Source organism: Armigeres subalbatus, chromosome 3, assembly GCF_024139115.2.
Source record: "Armigeres subalbatus isolate Guangzhou_Male chromosome 3, GZ_Asu_2, whole genome shotgun sequence".
In the NCBI taxonomy this organism is placed as follows: Eukaryota; Metazoa; Arthropoda; class Insecta; order Diptera; family Culicidae; genus Armigeres; species Armigeres subalbatus.
This window is the reverse complement of record NC_085141.1, coordinates 236,969,352-236,987,977: the sequence shown is the minus strand read 5'-3', so window position 1 is coordinate 236,987,977 and position 18,626 is coordinate 236,969,352. Positions and strand designations below refer to the sequence as shown.

Sequence of the window (18,626 nt, the reverse complement as noted above, 5' to 3'; positions counted from 1 at the left end):
CTAAAATACACTAGGGGTATACACTTAACGGCGTAAGTTGCTGCGTATCTGATTATAGAAATGTTTCACACTCAATCACAAGGGACATATTTCAAATCACCTATGAAACATTTCCATAAACAGATACACAGCAACCTACGACGTTAAGTGAATCCCCCTACTATCTTATGTAAAGATAAAGTACATTTAAATAGCTTTCCTTTATGCTACACAAGACGTTGAAGTTTTGACAAACCAAACGTGCATCAATGAGTAATTGTTTAGTTTTTCGCAGAAGTTCCAAATAATTACAAATAATATTGTAATGTTCCTCTACTCTGTGTGTGAGGATACATATACCAAAATATCTATACGCATAATAAGATAGGACATAATTTCCTTTTTACTTTTGCGAACAAATTACCATACCTAGACCCAATGAAATTCAATTCTATTAGTATTAAACCAGCAAGCGCGCTGTTGTATTTTGTACAACACTAACGAAAAACCATCGTTCGCAGTACATAGCAAGAGCGAGCCTGCATGAGCGTACCAGGATAGCGCGTTCTGAACGATTGAATACCAAAATACTAAGCCAAGCTCAAACCAATGTCTTTTGATTGGAACCGATGTTTTGTACCGTGCTCAAAACGGCGCTCACAGCCGCGCTGTAAACATCAATGTTCGAGCGCCGCTGTGAGCGCGGTGCAAAACATGAGCATCCAGCCTGCGCTCGGGATCATGTTCATTTCTACGAGTGCACGTTCGAGCCCGAAGCGAATGTTCATTCAAGTGCGGCAGCATGGATAAACATCTGTGCGGGGCTGCACCTTGAAGACTGGTAGAAGCAGAAGAAGATTACCCCCTCCCTCCCTTGACTTTGCGGAGACCAGTAGACCTTGACTTTGGGTAGACTATAATTTTTAATAAATATGTGTAACGGCCTTATTAGTTTTAAGTTTAAAAAAGATCAACATTTTTCCAAAGTCGTTTTTTAATATAAATATGTTTGTGCAATAACATTGCGATGGTTGCATTACTAGCAAGGGCATTGGCATTGATAACAATTGATCGTCTCATGCCTGCACATGCCCCTATCTGCATCACACCATGCACTACATTATGCAACGTACACTGCTTTGTTTGAACGTGTGTGAAGTTGTTCGAACAACCATTTGACAGTTGGCGGCTCGGTTGGAAAAAATTAAAACGGTTTGATTTTGGTTTGAGTTCTCGGGGGTGTAGTCAAGGTTCGCCGAACATGTTTGAGCATTTGTAGTGAAGTTGTACAAACCCCCATATATTTGTTGATGGTTGGTGCTCAAGTTGTCGTTTCGGTTGCCAACCGCACTGAACGGCGACGACCGAAACGAGACTATTGCGGACAAGAAAAGAGGGTGCTGCCAAAATGATCCGATACCCTATTTTAACGTTCATAACCCAAAGTTTCAATATAACTGACAAATTGACAGAGAATTTCCGAGTCGATTGATATATAAATCTGAAAAATCCATCGGAAGACAAAGGCGCTATTAAAGTTCGAAATCTTATATGATTTCGTGACGGTCTCGAATTTGGAAATTTTTATTTGTCACCCTGTATCCGAGCCTTCCCCTTACGACGTAGTTTACGTCAAAAGTGACGTTTTAGCCATTTTCCAAAAATAGTGTTAACGAGTAGTACTCATCGAACTCTATAACAGAAAAATGAAAAACATGCATGTTGTAAAATGGCGCATACGTCACTTTTTCAGATTACGGCAGAACTGTGCCCATCTTTAAAGTAATCATGAAATTGGAAGGTAGGGGAACGTGGGACCAGATGGCCAGATGGTAAAGAAAAACCGACAAAATTATTTAATTTTGTATTAACTTTTATAAGTAGTTTGACCCTCCCCTTGAATATGTTACCTTGCCGCGGTGGGTGAGATTACGCCATTAGCACTGATATGGCAACCAAAGACTATATCCTGTCGTGGTGGTATCACATGTTGACTATTTTTGTTCAATGCCGCGTCATAATCTGGCATTGACGCACTGATCTTACGGATGTGATCCAACGGACGTCGAGTCTTGTAGGCTTGTAGCCTTGAATGGTAGTGCAGTCAGGCAGACTCATCTTACCCCTTCTTCCTTCTTTTTTTCTTCTCTCTTTTTTCCTTCTTCCAAAATCCGTCTTCTTTCTTCCTTTTTCCTTCTTTCTTCTTCCATCTTTCTTTCTTCTTCCTTCTTCCATCTTTTCTTCTTCATCATTCTTTCTTCTTCCTTCTTCCATCTTTTCTTCTTCATCATTCTTTTTTCTTCCTTCTTCCTTTTTTCTTTTTTCTTCTCTCCTTCTTCTATCTTACATTTCCTTCTTCCTTCATCCTTCTTTCTTACTTCTTCCTCCTTTTTCCTTCCTTCTTCTTCACTTCGCACTACTCACTCCTCAGTTTTTATTCAGCCTAATGGCCGTTCGGCCTAACGACCTTCGACCTAATGACCCAGCATCGTAAGACGATATTACACCGTACTATAAATTATTTCGAACTGGCACTTCCAAGTTTAATTTGATTTCAATTCGCGAATCCGACCAAAGTTAAGGCCTGAAAACGGTCGTGCCACCCACCTGATGCTGAAAACGCTGAAAACAGATAGTTTCAAAAAAGATGTGGCAACACTGGCAAGTGACAGCAACCAAATTGATAGCCGGAAACAGCAGCCGGTGAAAAAAAGTGCCAAACAGCACAACGCAGCGCAGGTGATAAAAATACTCGCGCCCGTTGATGATGCACTAACCAGTTACTAATTTCACAATTTTTTTTATCACTTACCAGTAAAGTTTGACCTGAACTATTAGTATACCATTAATTAATGCTTAATGTAATGAAAGTATTTTGGAATAAGTTCGAAAGCTCGATTTTACACTTCACCTCGTCGACTAAATTTAATAACAAACGCAGAAGGAAGTTGCGTATTTGCAACAGGAAACGAGACAACTTTGGTCAGAGTCGAAGTTAGGAAAACATCGAATCTATTGCAGGGGTGTTCCCACACTATATATAAGCTTACACGCTTACTTCAGTTCACCCAAATATAGGTGAAGAGTACCTAAAATCCCCAAAAAGTGCACATACGTATTTATGGGTGAAATGGCGGCTACCTATATATGGGTAGTTCACCAAGAAAGAATTTATAGGTGAATTTCACCCAAATGTGGGTGATTTTTTCAGCTTTAATTTCAGAAAACTTTTATTTTGTTCACAATATTATTAATATATAATTGAATTCATTTTAAATCAATTTAATTTTATTAATGACATCATCGTTATTTGAATTTACATAAACTGTTACAATAAAAAATACAATTACAATTACAACTGTTGGCATCAACTAACATAAGTATAATGGAAGTTAATAATAATGATCTCTACGATAAATAACATACATATTAACAAAATCCCCGCAAAGTTGTGGCTGGAACCGAGTCATGCTGGTCGGAGTGGAATCAATCCGGGTATTAACAGTATATTTGGCATATCGACAGTATATTCGGCATATCGGGTGGCAAATTCCAAAATGCACTTGCCATCAAAATGTCAGCAATAATCAGGATTCGCTGTACAAGTTTTCCAAAAGCGCACACCATGGCAGATGAATCATCCAAATGAAGGAAAATATTTCGTATATGGATACTGGACATTTTTGGTTGCTCAGAGCCTAAGCGGACTTCTTCCTCGTATGATGATGATGGTGATCATATCACTATCTGTAAAGTATAACATTAAGTATTTAATGGAGTGATAGAAAATAATGCTCATCTTATGACAAGAACAAACTTACCTATCATTAGAACAAGTACAGTGGCTGGCGGTTAGTTGAGCTTCGCGAACGAAAGAGCAAACCAGAGTCCAGGTGCGCAGCTGGGTCATAGCCTTCTGCTGTTAAAGTTTCTTGGGAGCTCAGTCGGGATCTGATATATGACGGTTTTCCCATTACCTAGATGAATGTATTTTATGCAATCGTTTTTTAACCAACCAGGTTGTATTTACTTACCATTAATAGTTATTAATTTAGTGGATTATGATCCTAATCCATTAAATCAAATAACAATCTTCAGGAGCTGATTGAAATTTTCAGAGACAAAAACAATAATATTACAATAAAAAAATTTCATCCAAATTTGAGTAGTTTTATTTACCCATATATTGGTAAAGTCACTTTTTTAATAATATGGGTAAATTTGACCAATTATCTTGGTATAGTTTACCCATAATATGAGTAAATTATGAAATACCCAAATATGGGTGAAATAAGTACCCATAAATAGGTTAATTGATCTAAGCGTGTAGATAATTAATACATAGATTGCTCACTGGGGCATCCCTGCTTGTAATCACCAGGAAACAACACTCTATCGGTCGTTGGGTGAACTAAACACAGTGGGGTGCGCATTCAGAAACAGAACAGTCGGGCGCATTTTGATTTGACAATTCAAATTGACATTTAACACTTGCACGGTCAAACCCATTTACCTAAATTGAAGGTAAAGCAACTCAAAATAAAATAAAATTCATTTAAACTTCCAGGACTCACATCAGATTTCATAACATGACAACTCGCATGTTGTAAAAAGTACAATAGTTTAAAATCTCCATATATGGAAACATATTGAGACACACTTTTCGGTACATAGCATTATCCGATTTCTTCGCAACAGGTTGTATTTGAGAAGGAATGCAGTCTTCTTACATCCTGGTTGGTTCCAATTGTGAGTTTTGGGCCAAACGGTCAGAGCCGTAGCGGCGCCCTTGGCGAAACTTTATAGGGCTCCACTTACTATCTTGCAGATGTTCAAAAGAAAGAGCGCGTTATAAGCAGAAATATTTGAAAACAATTAATTGCGTGATGTAACATTTTCATTATGAATTCTTTAAGCTTCCTTAACTTTCATATGTTCCAATATAAAGGTAGGAAGTAAGAATTACTAAAAGCCATGAAATTCCTAGAAACTATCACGGTTTTTTAATTCAATAACCTACGCAAATGACTTGAACAGTAGTGCGTGGACTCTCGACAAAAAATCCGAACTTCCTTTTGAGAATTCACGCACTAGTGGCCAATAAAATTTGTGCCGGTCGGTGCTTGGAGCTCTATCGGACCTAGACGAATAAAAAAAATCCTACTTTGTAGTTTGGCTGATCTTCAGAAACTCCATGTTGATTAAGAAAAATCCAACTCTAGAGTGGCTTGGTCGGTGGTTTCAAGAAACTACAGGACATACAAGTCTGGAGTGGGACAGTGGGTTCATTAATGGCCAGAATGGTCATCGGATCTTGCAGTAGTTTGGTGGCACTGGTGGAATTGCTTGGACGAATTAAATTCTACTTTGAGTAGTTCAGTCGCCATTATTATTGAAATCCCTCGATATAAATTCTTTTGTTCAGTATACTGTTAGATAAGTGCCGTGCCGTGCTCGTTTAAAGCTTAATTAGTTTATTTAGAACAAAAAGGAAAAATTAAACTCATATTATCAATGCTCATCGAATTTTCATCATCTTCGCTTTGTCTTTCCACCATTGAACTCACACATGTTTCTGGTTTAACGGAATCGGAATACAGGTTGTCTGCGTGAAATGAGTTAATTTATCTCAAATTCACACAAACTCCCTATCACTTCTTCCGTGTATACGGTTTTTACAGTCTACTCTGTGTTTAGCCTTTGGCGTATTTAAAAGTCCCCTTCTAGGGCTCCCTCCCTAGAAGCCTGTTTCATGCTCCTTGCCATGTTTTTATCATTTTTTTCTTACTTCCTTATCTGTCAAATAAATGATGAAAATCAAAAAATGAATCAAGTGCAAAACTGTAAAATAAAGGCTCCCCCAAACCTAAGCGATTTCATCGCCGCGACGGCGACAACTAGTCGCCGCGATTCTATCGTTGGGTCGCTGCAGGCAATTCTCTATTTACGCTTCCACACCAACGGCGACAGAATCGCTGTCGCCAAGCGATAGAATAGCGTCGCAACTGTCGTGTCGCGTGTGTTTGGGGGAACCTTAACACAGTGTAAAACTACGTGTTTTGGGGTTTAGACTAGTGCTAAACTAAATTCAACCTATGTAAATAAAAAACAACAGAAGTTATGCTGGAACTGCTGGTAACCTACGTTTGCACTGGGAATTAATGAATTCGACATTAGAAAAATATAATACATCCTTTCAACAAATAGTCTCAATTGAAAAAGTACTCTCGATTTGTTTCTTGTTATTGTGAAATGAGCAGGGAGCAACTAGTTCACCCAATGACCGGTAGTTGTGTGAACAGCGCTGCTATTTTGTTGCTCGGTGTTCACCTTGAGTGGTGTATCTATGTATTATTAATCTAAGATATAAGATAAAAATCAAGACAAAATTTTCAAAACGACTTATCTGCTTTTGTAAACAAAGATTCAAACGTCGATTTCACGAATCTGATAGCACTTCGGCATAAACCAACGCTATCATCAGATAGTCGAAACCTTCAGCTACCTGTTGGTAGTGTTTGTTTGCGTGGGAGTGCTATCAGATTCGTCAAATCAACGATCGAATCTTTGTTTACAAAAGCAGATAAGTCGTTTTGAAAATTTTGTCTTGAAATGGCTTATTTTAGATACACTCAGCGAACTGGACTATCGAAATTCATAACTGGCGCCTTATGAATCTTCGATTGATTATTCCACCAACAATGCTTCTCATAAAAAGATATTTTAGTTACTAGATAAAGATTGTCGCTGTCGTCGCTGTCCGGAACATCTTTTGCTGGCGAGGATAGGGGAGCTAAATGTCAAAGAAGGAAAATCCATACGATTTGACAGGTATGTACCACACATGTTTCGGACAGCAGAACAAACACTGAGATCAAATCAACAATATTTTTTATGTGCACAAACTATATAGAAGAGATCCTGCTTCCCTTAACTCGGTTTTATGTGCAGCATTTGAAATATATTTATTGTTAATAGAATTTAAATGTCAAACATTTATGATTCATTTAAATAGCAAGTGAGTTTTCAATGCAATTACCAATAATTAATTAAATATCAACACACGCATATGAAATACATTAGCATTAAAATAATATTGTTTGAAAATCATCAACATGGCGAAGGAGCAAATCAGAATTTGCTTCCAGAATACGACGGACCCACTCAGCATAGGAGCATACTAGAGCAGAAAAAAGATTCCCAACATCGTAAAGGTAAGTTGAGAGAACGAAAAAATTGATCTTATTCTATAAACAAACTGTACATCCACAGACAAACAGACGTAACTCTTCATACAAACTATTCGAAAAATTATCGTCATTCGCTTTTCGGAAAACACTACACGCAGAAAAACATATTGTAGAAACAACAATATTTCGGTTTGAATTCAACAATAAATATTGTTAGCTCAGGGCTAATAATATTTTCATTTTGAAACAATCCAGAATATTGTTGTTTCTACAATCATGATTTGAGTTGCATTATTGTTGTTTCAACAATATTATTGTTGGAACAATCATCAATGTTATTTTGTTTCAATGACACAAACATGATTGATTCAACAATAATTATTGTTGAAATAATAAAATGTATAACCAAAATTACCTTTTTCATGCAAAACAAATAAACAACCATACGACGATTCAGTATAAATATATCAATTTTATTTAACATAATTTATTAATATTTGAAAACCATATACAACATCGCCTAATGAACGTACTTATTGCAGGAACTAATAACCGGGACGTGATTGTCCCGAAGAACCGATTAAAAATTCATGCAACCCAGGATGAGCTCACGAGACCAGCACCGCCAGAGGCGCTAGTGTATTTTACTCACTTTTCGGTAAATTTATTTGAAAGTGTTTTGGTAAGTGTAGACTTTTTTGCTGTGAGTTTTGACAGAACTTTAACCTCAATCCAAAATACGTTTTATTTACGTTTTTTTCTGTTTTCTGTCCATCAACATATTCCATCAATTTCTTTTGCCTTCAATTTGTGTGGCAGTTTTAGTTTTTAAATGTTTAGATTTTAAATAGCAAACATTTCTCAGTAGACAGTTGCTGCGTATTTCAACACGAGAAAGCGTGTAGCGGCGGGTGAGTTTAGTGCGATTACTCGGAACAAGAATGCCACCGCTGGTGAATCTGGTTCCGTTAGAACTCCGGATAGGAAGATGACCCGAGTTTTCCAGTCTATCAAAAGGATCGGCGTCGTCAAAGTTGATGTAAAGAGCAACCCAAATTAGATGGGAAACAGCGAGCGAGGCGTGCAAACCCCGACAATGCAAGCCTCCACACTAGCAATGAAGCGCAAGCAACTAATTTTTGACGAATCCCAAAGCAAGCTGAGCAGGAGCTCATGATTAGAAAATGGCCCTTCACGTCCCGAAAGCACTTGGATTTGCTTCCATGTTAAAGGAAGGCGCTCGTGTAAGTATAAATTGCTGGATCCGAAGGTGGATTCGAGTCCAAATTGGTTATTTTTTCCGGACGGATGGCGATGACTCACGTGAGTGTTTTTTCCCGTAGGCTTATTCAGGCCGAGAGGAGCAGTATACCGGAACATATACGCCTGTAAGGTGCGCTCGGAATGAACAAAATGATCATCAATCACATCGAGAAGCAGTTCGTCACTTCCTATGCGGGCACCATCAGGGATGTCGAACATCCGGCAGCCAAACTGATGATCCAGGTCAGCCAGATGCAGGAAGCCCAAATGGGAGATGTTTTCCATCTTCGTGGTGGTGTTTTGCGGGGCGTTGCTGGAGGCCGCTTAAGAGCTGCTTCGATTGGGAGTGATGATATTACCGAAGGGTATGAGAGAACCCTGGATCTGGCTTTGGAAGCTCTACCAAGTCTGGTTACAGTGCAAAGATGACGACCGTTTCGCCAAACACATGACGAAACACGGGCGCATATTTGGTTTCATTCGTCAGGTTGATGACTACATTCTGGAGGAACCGAGTTTCGCCGTGCGTTTGGACTACCGTCCCGATTACGCCAGAACGTTGGTGTACGTGCGGAACGTATCACCCCATTCGGTGTTGCGACTCAGCATGGCCTATATCCACCTGGCAGACGGTCACATGAAGATGCTGATTGAAAGCGAGATGCGCCTTCCTTGGGGTACGGTTTCAAAGTTTTGCTTCGACAGTTGCCTGCTTTCGGAGCTGGATAGAAGCTACGGACTGATATTGGTTGGACTGGCGGACTCAAAGACAGAAATATTGGAACTTTACCACCTGCAAGTGACCGTGTTGAGTCATTTCGTGAAAGAGCAGCTAATTTTGAAGAAACCAACGATTCATTGTCCGCCGTTGAATCAGTATCCGGTACCGATGTTGATCAAACAGTTGTATAAGCACGACTTTTCAACGAAATCTAAATTTGATGGCGCGAAGCAACTGCTGGATCAGTTGGCTAAATTCAAGGAAGAGGCCTTGAATAAGGGGAACTATATTAAATATTTAACTGTACTGAACCAGATAGAGGACTTTGATATTCAAATGGAATATACTAAGTACAAAATCGATGAAGCTAGACTAGTGCCCGGTATTTCAGAGAAGTATTATCGTTTGTCGGTATGTAAAAACAAGCGTATTATTTTTACAATCCAATTTCATTTTATTTTTATATGCTTTTATATTCGATTTGTAGATCGATCAATTTCAAACGGCACCCACCCTTTTGAATGATGACTGCACGGTAAGGATGATCATTCCCAGCGAGTTCGAACCCCGTAGCTTTCTAGAAACTATCCATGAGATCAATCCAGATTACATGTTGATTCATGTAAACACCATTCTTGAACCGTCTCCAACCTACACGATTGTGTTTGAATGCAGTCGGCTCTTATTTCAGCTGGAATACTATGTCCTATCTTTGGTGAAGGAAATTGACTTTGAAAAAACATTGTTCCCTAAGCCACCGATGGAAAAGAAGATCATATACGAGAGGTCAGTTGTGTTACAAAATGTTCGAACTCAAATGATGCAATACTGTGCGTTTACAGTTTTCAATGGTTCAACAAATATGTCGCAACAAATCACGAGCAGCTGTCTGCTGTGCGAAATATCGTGAATCGGACTTCGTTCCCTGCTCCGTACATATTGTTTGGACCACCCGGTACTGGAAAAACTTCAACTATCGTAGAGGCAGTTTTACAAATTTGGAAACTACAACCCAAAGCCAACGTTCTCGTACCGGCAGCTTCAAATTTCGCCTGTGATGAATTCACCACGCGCCTGCTGGAATTCATTCCCGCCACCGATGTGTTCCGTTTCGTATCCTTCGTATCGATTTTGCTGATAACGGAACAACACCTTCGTTCTCAAAGAGCAGTGGAGGTTTTGAGGAAGGTGGTGAGTATCGTCGCGGCCCCGACTACGAATATCCGGAAGGCGGTGCATCATACGAGGAAAATTCATCGTACGGCTATGGTGGAAGTGGAAGACCGTTCCGCGGCCGTGGAGGATTCCGCGGACGTGGTGGTTTTTATCGTGATGGCCCACCGCACCACGGGGACAATGATGAATGGCGTCGATCAGGAGTCGATGGCAAATATGATTCACGCCGTCGTTCGTGAACCAGGAATCGATAGATCTAGCTCCCGTTCACCGAGGCGACGCAGTCCGGCTGATTCTGATTCGTCTTCTTGTATGAATGGCATGTTATCGAATGCAAGAACGTTACCAGAAGTGGCACGGAAATCTACCACAGTCTGGTAAGGGCGCTGATTTTGAACACTATTCCCCGCCAAGTTGCACCTAACGGACGGAGACCACGAAATAGTGGACAGCCTGATGAAGGACGAGGAAGGTAAACACCACCTTCGTATTACTCAGCGACTACGCCTCGATCAACCCAAGTTGGAAGATCTGCAGAAGCGCATATCGACGTCATCGTCGCACGCAATCTTCCTCGGCCTGCTGGGATCGACGTCATCGGTAGCATCGTCGGATGATGCCAGCGTTCAGACGCGTCCACTGCGTAATCTCGTGTCCTACCTGAAGCAGAAAGAAGCGACCGGCGTTATATCCTTACTCAATAAAGAAACGGAAGCAACCGATGTGCTCTACTCATTCCCGCCATGCGATTTTTCGACAGAATTGTTGAAACGAACATGTCACAACCTCACCGAGGAGGGACTGAAGGAAGACCATCTGGTAATCGTGGTGGTCCGAGGAGGAACAATCCTCTGAAGTGCCTTCTTTCTTGTATTGCAGAAACTAGTCCATATTGGCACAGCATACAACATGGCTGGTCTAAAAATTTGTTTGTAAATCAAAAGTTTGTTCTTAAGCCAAAGTTTTGACTTTCTGTTTATAAGTGGATCACTTAATATATTTGTTACATTTGGCTTGAAGGCCTTCAATGTGATTTTTAAAAGTAAAGTTAATTTAAGATCTAGCAGAAGTCCTAAATATTTAGAATTCGAATAGTTTACCTGCAGTGAGCGATCTGATAAATAATTTTGGATCAGTTTAATACCTAGTTGGTTGGTTGTTTGCTCATTGTTTGTTGGTTGCTTCATTGTTTGTTGGTTGATTGATTGGTTATTTAGTTGATTGCTACAATTGCTTATTGGTTGGTTGGTTAATAAGTTGATTGGTAGCTTGCTTGAATGGTTGGTTGTTTGATTAGTTAGTTGATTGATTCGTTGGTTATTTGGTTAGTTGGTTGTTGCTTGATTTGTTAGTTGGAAGAATGGTTGATTGGTTGGTTTCTTTTTTGTTTATTGATTACTTGATTGGTTGGTAATTTGGTTGATTGGTTGGTCGGCTCGTTAGTTCATATGTTGTTTTGATGGTTGCTCGAATGGTTGATTAGTTGGTTGGTTGAATGATTGTTTGGTTGATTGGTAGCTTGCTTGAATGGTGGGTTGCTTGATTGCTTGGTTGATTGGTAGTTTGCTTGAATGGTTGGTTATTTGATTGATTGCTGCTTGATTTGTTAGATGGTAGAATAATTGATTGGTTGGTTGATTGCTTGCTTGATTGGTTTGTCGGCTGGTTAGTTGACATGTTGTTTTGTTAGTTGCTTGGTTGGTTGATTAGTTGATTCGTTGCTTGATTGATTGGTAGCTTACTTGAATGGGTGATTGCTAGATTAGTTGGTTGATTATTTGGTTGATGGGTTGCTTTAACCGTTTGATTGAATGGTTGGTCGGCTGGTTGGTTGATTGGTTGTTTTGTTGGTTTCTTGATTGGTTGATTAGTTGATTGATTGATTGATTAGTTGATTGGTTAGTTGTTGCTTGATTTGTTAGTAGGTAGAATTGTTGATTAGTTAGTTCCTTGATAGTTGGTTGGTTGCTTAATTGGTTGTTTGGTTGCTTTATTGTTTGTTGGTTGATTGATTGGTTATTTAGTTGATTGGTTGCTTGATTGGTTGGTTGGTTGATTGTTGGTTAGTAGAATGATTATTTGGTTGGTTGCTGCTTGATTTGTTAGTTGGTAGAACTGTTGAATGGTTGGTTGCTTCATAGTTGGTTGGTTGCTTGATTGGTTGGTTATTTGGTTGATTGGTTGTTTGACTGGTTGATTGATTGGTTGGTCGGCTGGTTAGTTGATTAGTTGTTTTGTTGGTTGCTTGAATGGCTGATTAGTTGGTTGCTTGATTAGTTGATTGTTGGCTTGCTTGATTGGTTGGTTGCTGGAATCGTTGACTAGTTGATTATTCAGTTGATTGCGTGCTTGATTGGTTGATTGATTAGTTGATTGGTTGATTAGTTGGTTAGTTGATTATTGGTCGGTTGCTTGATGGGTTGATTAGTTGATTTGTTGATGACTTGATTGGTAGATTAGTTGGTTGTTTGCTTGATTTGTTAGTTGGTAGAATTGTTGAATGGTTTATAGTTGGTTGGTTGCTTTATTGTTGTTTGGTTGACTGGTTGATTGATTGTTGGTCGGCTGGTTAGTTGATTAGTTGTTTTGTTGGTTTCTTGGTTGATTGGTTATTAAGTTGATTGCTAGGTTGCTTGATTGATTAGTTATTTGGTTGATGGGTTGGTTGGTTGCTGCTTGATTTGTTAGTTGGTAGAATGTTTGATTGGATGGTTTCTTCATTGTTGGTTGATTGATTGATTGGTTGGTAATTTGGTTGATTGGTTGCTTGACTGGTTGATTGTTTGGTTGCTTGATTGGCTGGTCGGCTGGTTAGTTGATATGTTGTTTTGTTCGTTGCTTCAATGGTTGCTTGGTTGGTTGATAAGTTGATTCGTTGCTTGATTGATTGGTAGCTTGCTTGAATGGCTGATTGCTGGATTAGCCAATCAAGCAACCAATCAACTAAATAACCAACCAAGCAACCAACAAACAATGAAGCAACCAACCAACAAACAATGAAGCAACCAACCAACCAATTAAGCAACCAGCCAACTATCAAGGAACCAACTAATCAACATTTCTACCAACTAACAAATCAAGCATAACCTACCAATCAATCAATCAATCAACTAATCAACCAAACAAGAAACCAAACAAATAATCAATCAATTGATTGTTGGTTGGTTGCCAATCCAACCAACCAATCAGGTTATTTGATTGATTGGTTGCTTGCCTGGTTGATTGATTGGTTGGTCGGCTGATTAGTTGATACTGTTTTGTTCAACCGTCTAAGACGAGTTTAGGACTCTCCATTTAATTCCACCAATTATTTTGATATCTTTGCAGATACGTATTTCGACCACAACTATGTGGTCGTATTCAGTGTCTCGTACTTGACTCGACTGTTGCTTGCTTGATTAGTTCGTAGGTTGGATAATTGATTGGTTGATTGGTAGATTGCTTGATTGGTTGGTTGATTGATTGGTTAGTTATTTGGTTGAACGGTTGATTGGTTGCTGCTTGATTTGTTAGTTGGTAGAATGGTTGATTGGTTGGTTGGTTGCTTGATTGTTGATTGGTTCTCAATCTTACCAACTAATCAGGTTATTTGGTTGATTGGTTGCTTGACTGGTTGATTGATTAGTTGCTTGATTGGTTGGTCGGCTGGTTAGTTCATATGTTGTTTTGTTGGTTGCTTCAATGTTTGCTTGGTTGATGATTAGTTGGTTGCTTGATTGCTTGGTTGATTGGTAGCTTGCCTGAACGGCTGACTGCTGGATTAGTTGATTGGTTGCTTAATTGGTTGGTTATTTGGTTGATTGTTTGCTTTACTGGTTGATTGTTTTGGTTAGTTGTTTTGTTGGTTGTTTGAATGGTTGATTGGTTGGTTGCTTATTTGGTTGATTAGCTTGTTGGTTGATTGGTTGATTAGTTAGTTGGTTGATTGGTAGCTTGCTTAATTGGTTGGTTGCTGGATTAGTTGATTGATTGGTGGTTGGTTACTTATTTGGTTGATTGGTTGCTTTACTTGATTGATTGGTTGTGGTTATTTAGTTGATTGGTTGTTTGATTGGTTGCTTGATTGGTTGATTAGCTGGTTGGTTGCTTGATTGCTTGGTTGATTGGTAGCTTGCTTGAATTGTTGGTTAATGGTTGCTTGTTTGTTGGTTGGTTGCTTTACTGGTTGATTGGTTAGTCAGCTGGTTAGTTGATTAGTTGTTTGGTTGGTTGCTTGGTTGATTGGTTAATAAGTTGATTGGTAGCTTGCTTGAATGGTTAGTTGATTGATTGGTTAGTTATTTGGTTGATGGGTTGGTTGGTTGCTGCTTGATTTGTTAGTCGGTATAATGGTTGATTGGTTGGTTGCTTCATTGTTGGTTGATTGATTGATTGGTTGGTAATTTGGTTGCTTGGTTGATTGGCTCGTCGGCTGGTTAGTTGATATGTTGTTTTGTGGGTTGCTTGGTTGGTTGATTAGTTGAGTCGTTGCTTGATTGATTGGTAGCTTGCTTGAATGGCTGATTGCTGGATTATCCAATCAAGCAACCAATCAACTAAATAACCAACCAAGCAACCAACAAGCAATGAAGCAACCAGCCAACTATCAACGAACCAACTAATCAACAGTTCTACCAACTAACAAATCAAGCAACAACCAACCAATCAATCAATCAACTAATCAACCAATCAAGAAACCAAAATACTACTAATCAACCAATCAGCCGACCAACCATTCAATCAAACGGTAAAGCAACCCATCAACCAAATAACCAACCAATTAAGCTACCAACCAACTAATCCAGCTATCAGCCATTCAAGCAAGCTACCAATCAATCAAGCAACAAATCAACTAATCAAGCAACCAACAAAACAACATATCAACTAACCAGCCGACCAGCCAATCAACCAGTAAAGCAACCAATCAATCAAATTACCAAACAATCAATCAATCAACCAACAATGAAGCAACCAACCAATCAATCATTCTACCAACTAACAAATCAAGCAGCAACCAACCAACCCTGTCCAGCAGATTTCCTGCAGCGCTACGACGTCGAAGTTGCGGGGATGTAATTCATCGAAGATTATCTTGTCGCAACCTGCGAAGCCTGGCGGCGTGCAGTTCCATGTTCCAAGCTTCCAATCGTGATCCTTTTTCTTCGCCTAGGTCGTTGCCGATTGTATCGAGTCGTATTATCTTCTATGTCGTTCGTAATAGTTGTTTTTAAAGGCGGCTTATTGAGCCAGCGCAAAACTCCTGTCTCGTCGGAGGGCCGTCGTGTCAGGGCTGTTTAGCGTCCCACCTAACACCAGGACTTGGGCTTGTGCGCTTTGAGCGGCACACGGTCGCTTTGGCGGAGCCTACTTGCGGATACACGCAGCTTTTTATAGAGGTTAAACAGGGTCTACTGTCAAACCCCACCACATCCTAGGCATACGCCACAACTCGCAGATGGCCTGGGGAGGGATCGTCAAGCCCTTGGACAAAGTCCCTGCTGCCCCCGACCAACCAACCCATCAACCAAATAACTAACCAATCAATCAACTAACCAATCAAGCAATCTAGCAATCAACTTATTAACCAATCAACCAAGCAATCAACAAAACAACCAATCAACTAACCAACAAGCAACCAACCAATCAACCAGTCAACCAACCAACCAACAATGAAGTAACCAACCAACAATCAAGCAACCAACCAATCAACCATACTACCAACTAACAAATCAAGCAGCAACCAACCAATCAAGTAAGCTACCAATCCACCAAGCAATCAAACAACTAACCAACCAACCAACTAATCAACCACCAAGCAACCAACAAAACAACATGTCAACTATCCAGCCGACCAACCAATCAAGCAACCAATGAATCAACTAGTCAAGCAACCAGTCAACCAAATAAATAACCAATCAAGCAATCAACCAACCAATCAACCATTCTACCAACTAACGAATCAAGCATCAATCAATCAAATAATCAACCTTTAAAGCAAGCTACCAATCATCCAAGCAATCATTCAACCAATCAAGCAACCAACAAAACAACATATGAACTAACAAGCCGACCAAACAATCAATCAACCAGTCAAGCAACCAATCAACCAAATTACCAACCAATCAAGGAATCAATAAAAAAGCAACCAACCAGTCAACCATTCTTCCAACTAACAAATCAAGCAGCAACCAACTAACCAAATAACCAACGAATCAATCAAGTAACTAATCAAACAACCAACCATTCAAGCAAGCTACCAATCAACTTATTAACCAATCAACCAAGCAGCCAACAAAACAACTAATCAACTAACCAGCCGACTAACCAATCAAGCAACCAACCAATCAACCAGTCAAGCAACCAACCAACAATCAAGCGACCAACAATTCAAGCAAGCTACCAATCAACCAAGCAATCAAACAACCAACCAGCTAATCAACCAATCAAGCAACCAATCAACCAAATAACCAATCCAGCAATCAACTTACCAAGCAGCCAACAAAACAACTAATTTACTAACCAATCAATCAACCTGTCAAGCAACCAACCAATCAACCATACTACCAACTAACAAATCAAGCAGCAATCAACCAAATAATCAACCAAGCAATCAAGCAACCAACCAACTAATTAAGCAACCAACCAACCAACCAATCAAGCAACCAAACAACCAATCAAGCAACCAATCAACTAAACAACTTATCAATTAACGAGACGACCAACCAATCAACTAAATAACCACAACCAATCAATCAAGTAAAGCAACCAATCAACCAAATAAGTAACCAACCATCAATCAATTAACTAATCCAGCAACCAACCAATCAAGCAAGATACCAATCAAACAACAAACTAATCAACCAATCAATTAACAAGCTAATCAACCAAATAAAGCAACCAACCAATCAACCATTCAAGCATCCAACAAAACAACTAATCAACTAACCAGCCGACTAACCAATCAAGCAACCAACCAATCAACCAGTCAAGCAACCAACCAACAATCAAGCAACCAACAATTCAAGCAAGCTACCAATCAACCAACCAGCTAATCAACCAATCAAGCAACCAACCAATCACCAATCAACTAAATAACCAACCAATCCAGCAATTAACTTACCAAGCAGCCAACAAAACAACTAATCAACTAACCAGCCTACTAACCAATCAATCAACCTGTCAAGCAACCAACCAATCAATCATACCATACTACCAACTAACAAATCAAGCAGCAGCCAACCAAATAATCAACCGACCAATCAAGTAACCAACTAGTCAAACAAGCTACCATCTACCAAGCAATCAAGCAACCAACCAACTAATCAACCAATCAACTAATCAACCTGTCAAGCAACCAACCAATCAACCATACTACCAACTAACAAATCAAGCAGCAATCAACCAAATAATCAACCAAGCAATCAAGCAACCAACCAACTAATTGAGCAACCAACCAACCAATCAAGCAACCAACCAACTAATTAACCAATCAACTAAACAACTTATCAATTAAGTTGACGACCAACCAATCAAGCAACCAATCAACTAAATAACCACAACCAATCAATCAAGTAAAGCAACCAATCAACCAAATAAGTAACCAACCATCAATCAATTAACTAATCCAGCAACCAACCAATCAAACAACAAACTAATCAACCAAATCAACAAAACAAGCTAATCAACCAAATAAGCAACCAACCAATCAACCATTCAAGCATCCAACAAAACAACTAATCAACTAATCAGCCGACCAACCAATCAATCAATCAGTCAAGCATCCAACCAACCAAATAACCTACCAGGATCTCGGAAGGATTCCCTGGATAAGCCAGGAAGGATAGATAGGAAAAATAGGAAATATTCCGCGCAGAATCTCTGAAGGATTTCCTGCAGAATCTCGGAAGGATGGACTGCAGAATCTCGGAAGGATGGACTGCAGAATCTCGGAAGGATGGACTGCAGAATCTCCGCAGGATTTCCTCCCGAATCTCGGAAGGATTTTTAGCAGAATCTCGGAAGGTTTCCTTGCAGTTTTGGAAGGATTCCATGAGAATCTCGGAAGGATTCCCTGCGGGATCCCTTATGGAATATCGGAAGGACTGCCTGCGGAATCCCAGAATGATTCTTCGCGGAATCTCAGTAAGACTCCCTGCGGAATTCCAGACGGATTTGCTGCGTGATTCCGAAATAATTCGCTGCGGGACTCCAGAAGGATTCCCTTCGGATTTCGAAAATAATTCCCGAAAGCATTCTCTTCGGAATCCCGAAAAGAAATTGAAAATTATAAAGAAATAAGTCAGTTCAATTCTATAGAC

At 39.6% G+C, this 18,626-nt stretch overlaps 2 protein-coding genes and 1 long non-coding RNA gene across 5 annotated transcripts in view; 1 reads left to right on the top strand and 2 right to left on the bottom strand.

Moving 5' to 3' along the window:
• The window catches only part of LOC134221083 (zinc finger protein 19-like), a 59,033-nt gene that overhangs the window by 9,541 nt on the left and 30,866 nt on the right, over positions 1-18,626 (bottom strand). Inside the window, exon 1 of one of the 3 annotated variants that reach the window (XM_062700270.1) lies at positions 2,823-2,972. The exons of 1 other annotated variant lie outside the window; for it this stretch is intronic. In XM_062700270.1, coding sequence (XP_062556254.1) covers positions 2,823-2,825 — 3 coding nt within the window. In that variant the 5' untranslated portion in view covers positions 2,826-2,972. Of the gene's footprint in view, positions 1-2,791; positions 2,973-18,626 lie in introns of those variants that run through there. One more of the 3 variants, XM_062700271.1, reaches the window with a different exon arrangement.
• LOC134227030 (uncharacterized) lies at positions 3,250-4,125 on the bottom strand. Its single transcript, XR_009983596.1, has 3 exons — positions 4,014-4,125; positions 3,801-3,956; positions 3,250-3,726 (listed from the first exon to the last, which is right to left on the bottom strand). It is a non-coding gene; the product is annotated as an uncharacterized LOC134227030 (long non-coding RNA).
• On the top strand, positions 7,890-11,184 carry LOC134219482 (uncharacterized). Its single transcript, XM_062698224.1, has 6 exons — positions 7,890-8,080; positions 8,176-8,413; positions 8,513-9,564; positions 9,641-9,939; positions 9,996-10,701; positions 10,744-11,184. Exons 3-6 carry the CDS (start codon positions 8,782-8,784, stop codon positions 11,182-11,184), a joined length of 2,229 nt encoding a protein of 742 aa, XP_062554208.1. The 5' UTR covers positions 7,890-8,080; positions 8,176-8,413; positions 8,513-8,781.

Excerpts from the sequence above, each read along its gene's own strand:
- LOC134219482 (XM_062698224.1), top strand. The coding sequence starts at position 8,782 with ATGATATTACCGAAGGGTATGAGAGAACCCTGGATCTGGCTTTGGAAG. Across the intron at positions 9,565-9,640 it reads AGAAGTATTATCGTTTGTCG|ATCGATCAATTTCAAACGGC; the intron begins GTATGTAAAAAC and ends TTCGATTTGTAG. Across the intron at positions 10,702-10,743 it reads TGGCACGGAAATCTACCACA|TTGCACCTAACGGACGGAGA; the intron begins GTCTGGTAAGGG and ends TTCCCCGCCAAG.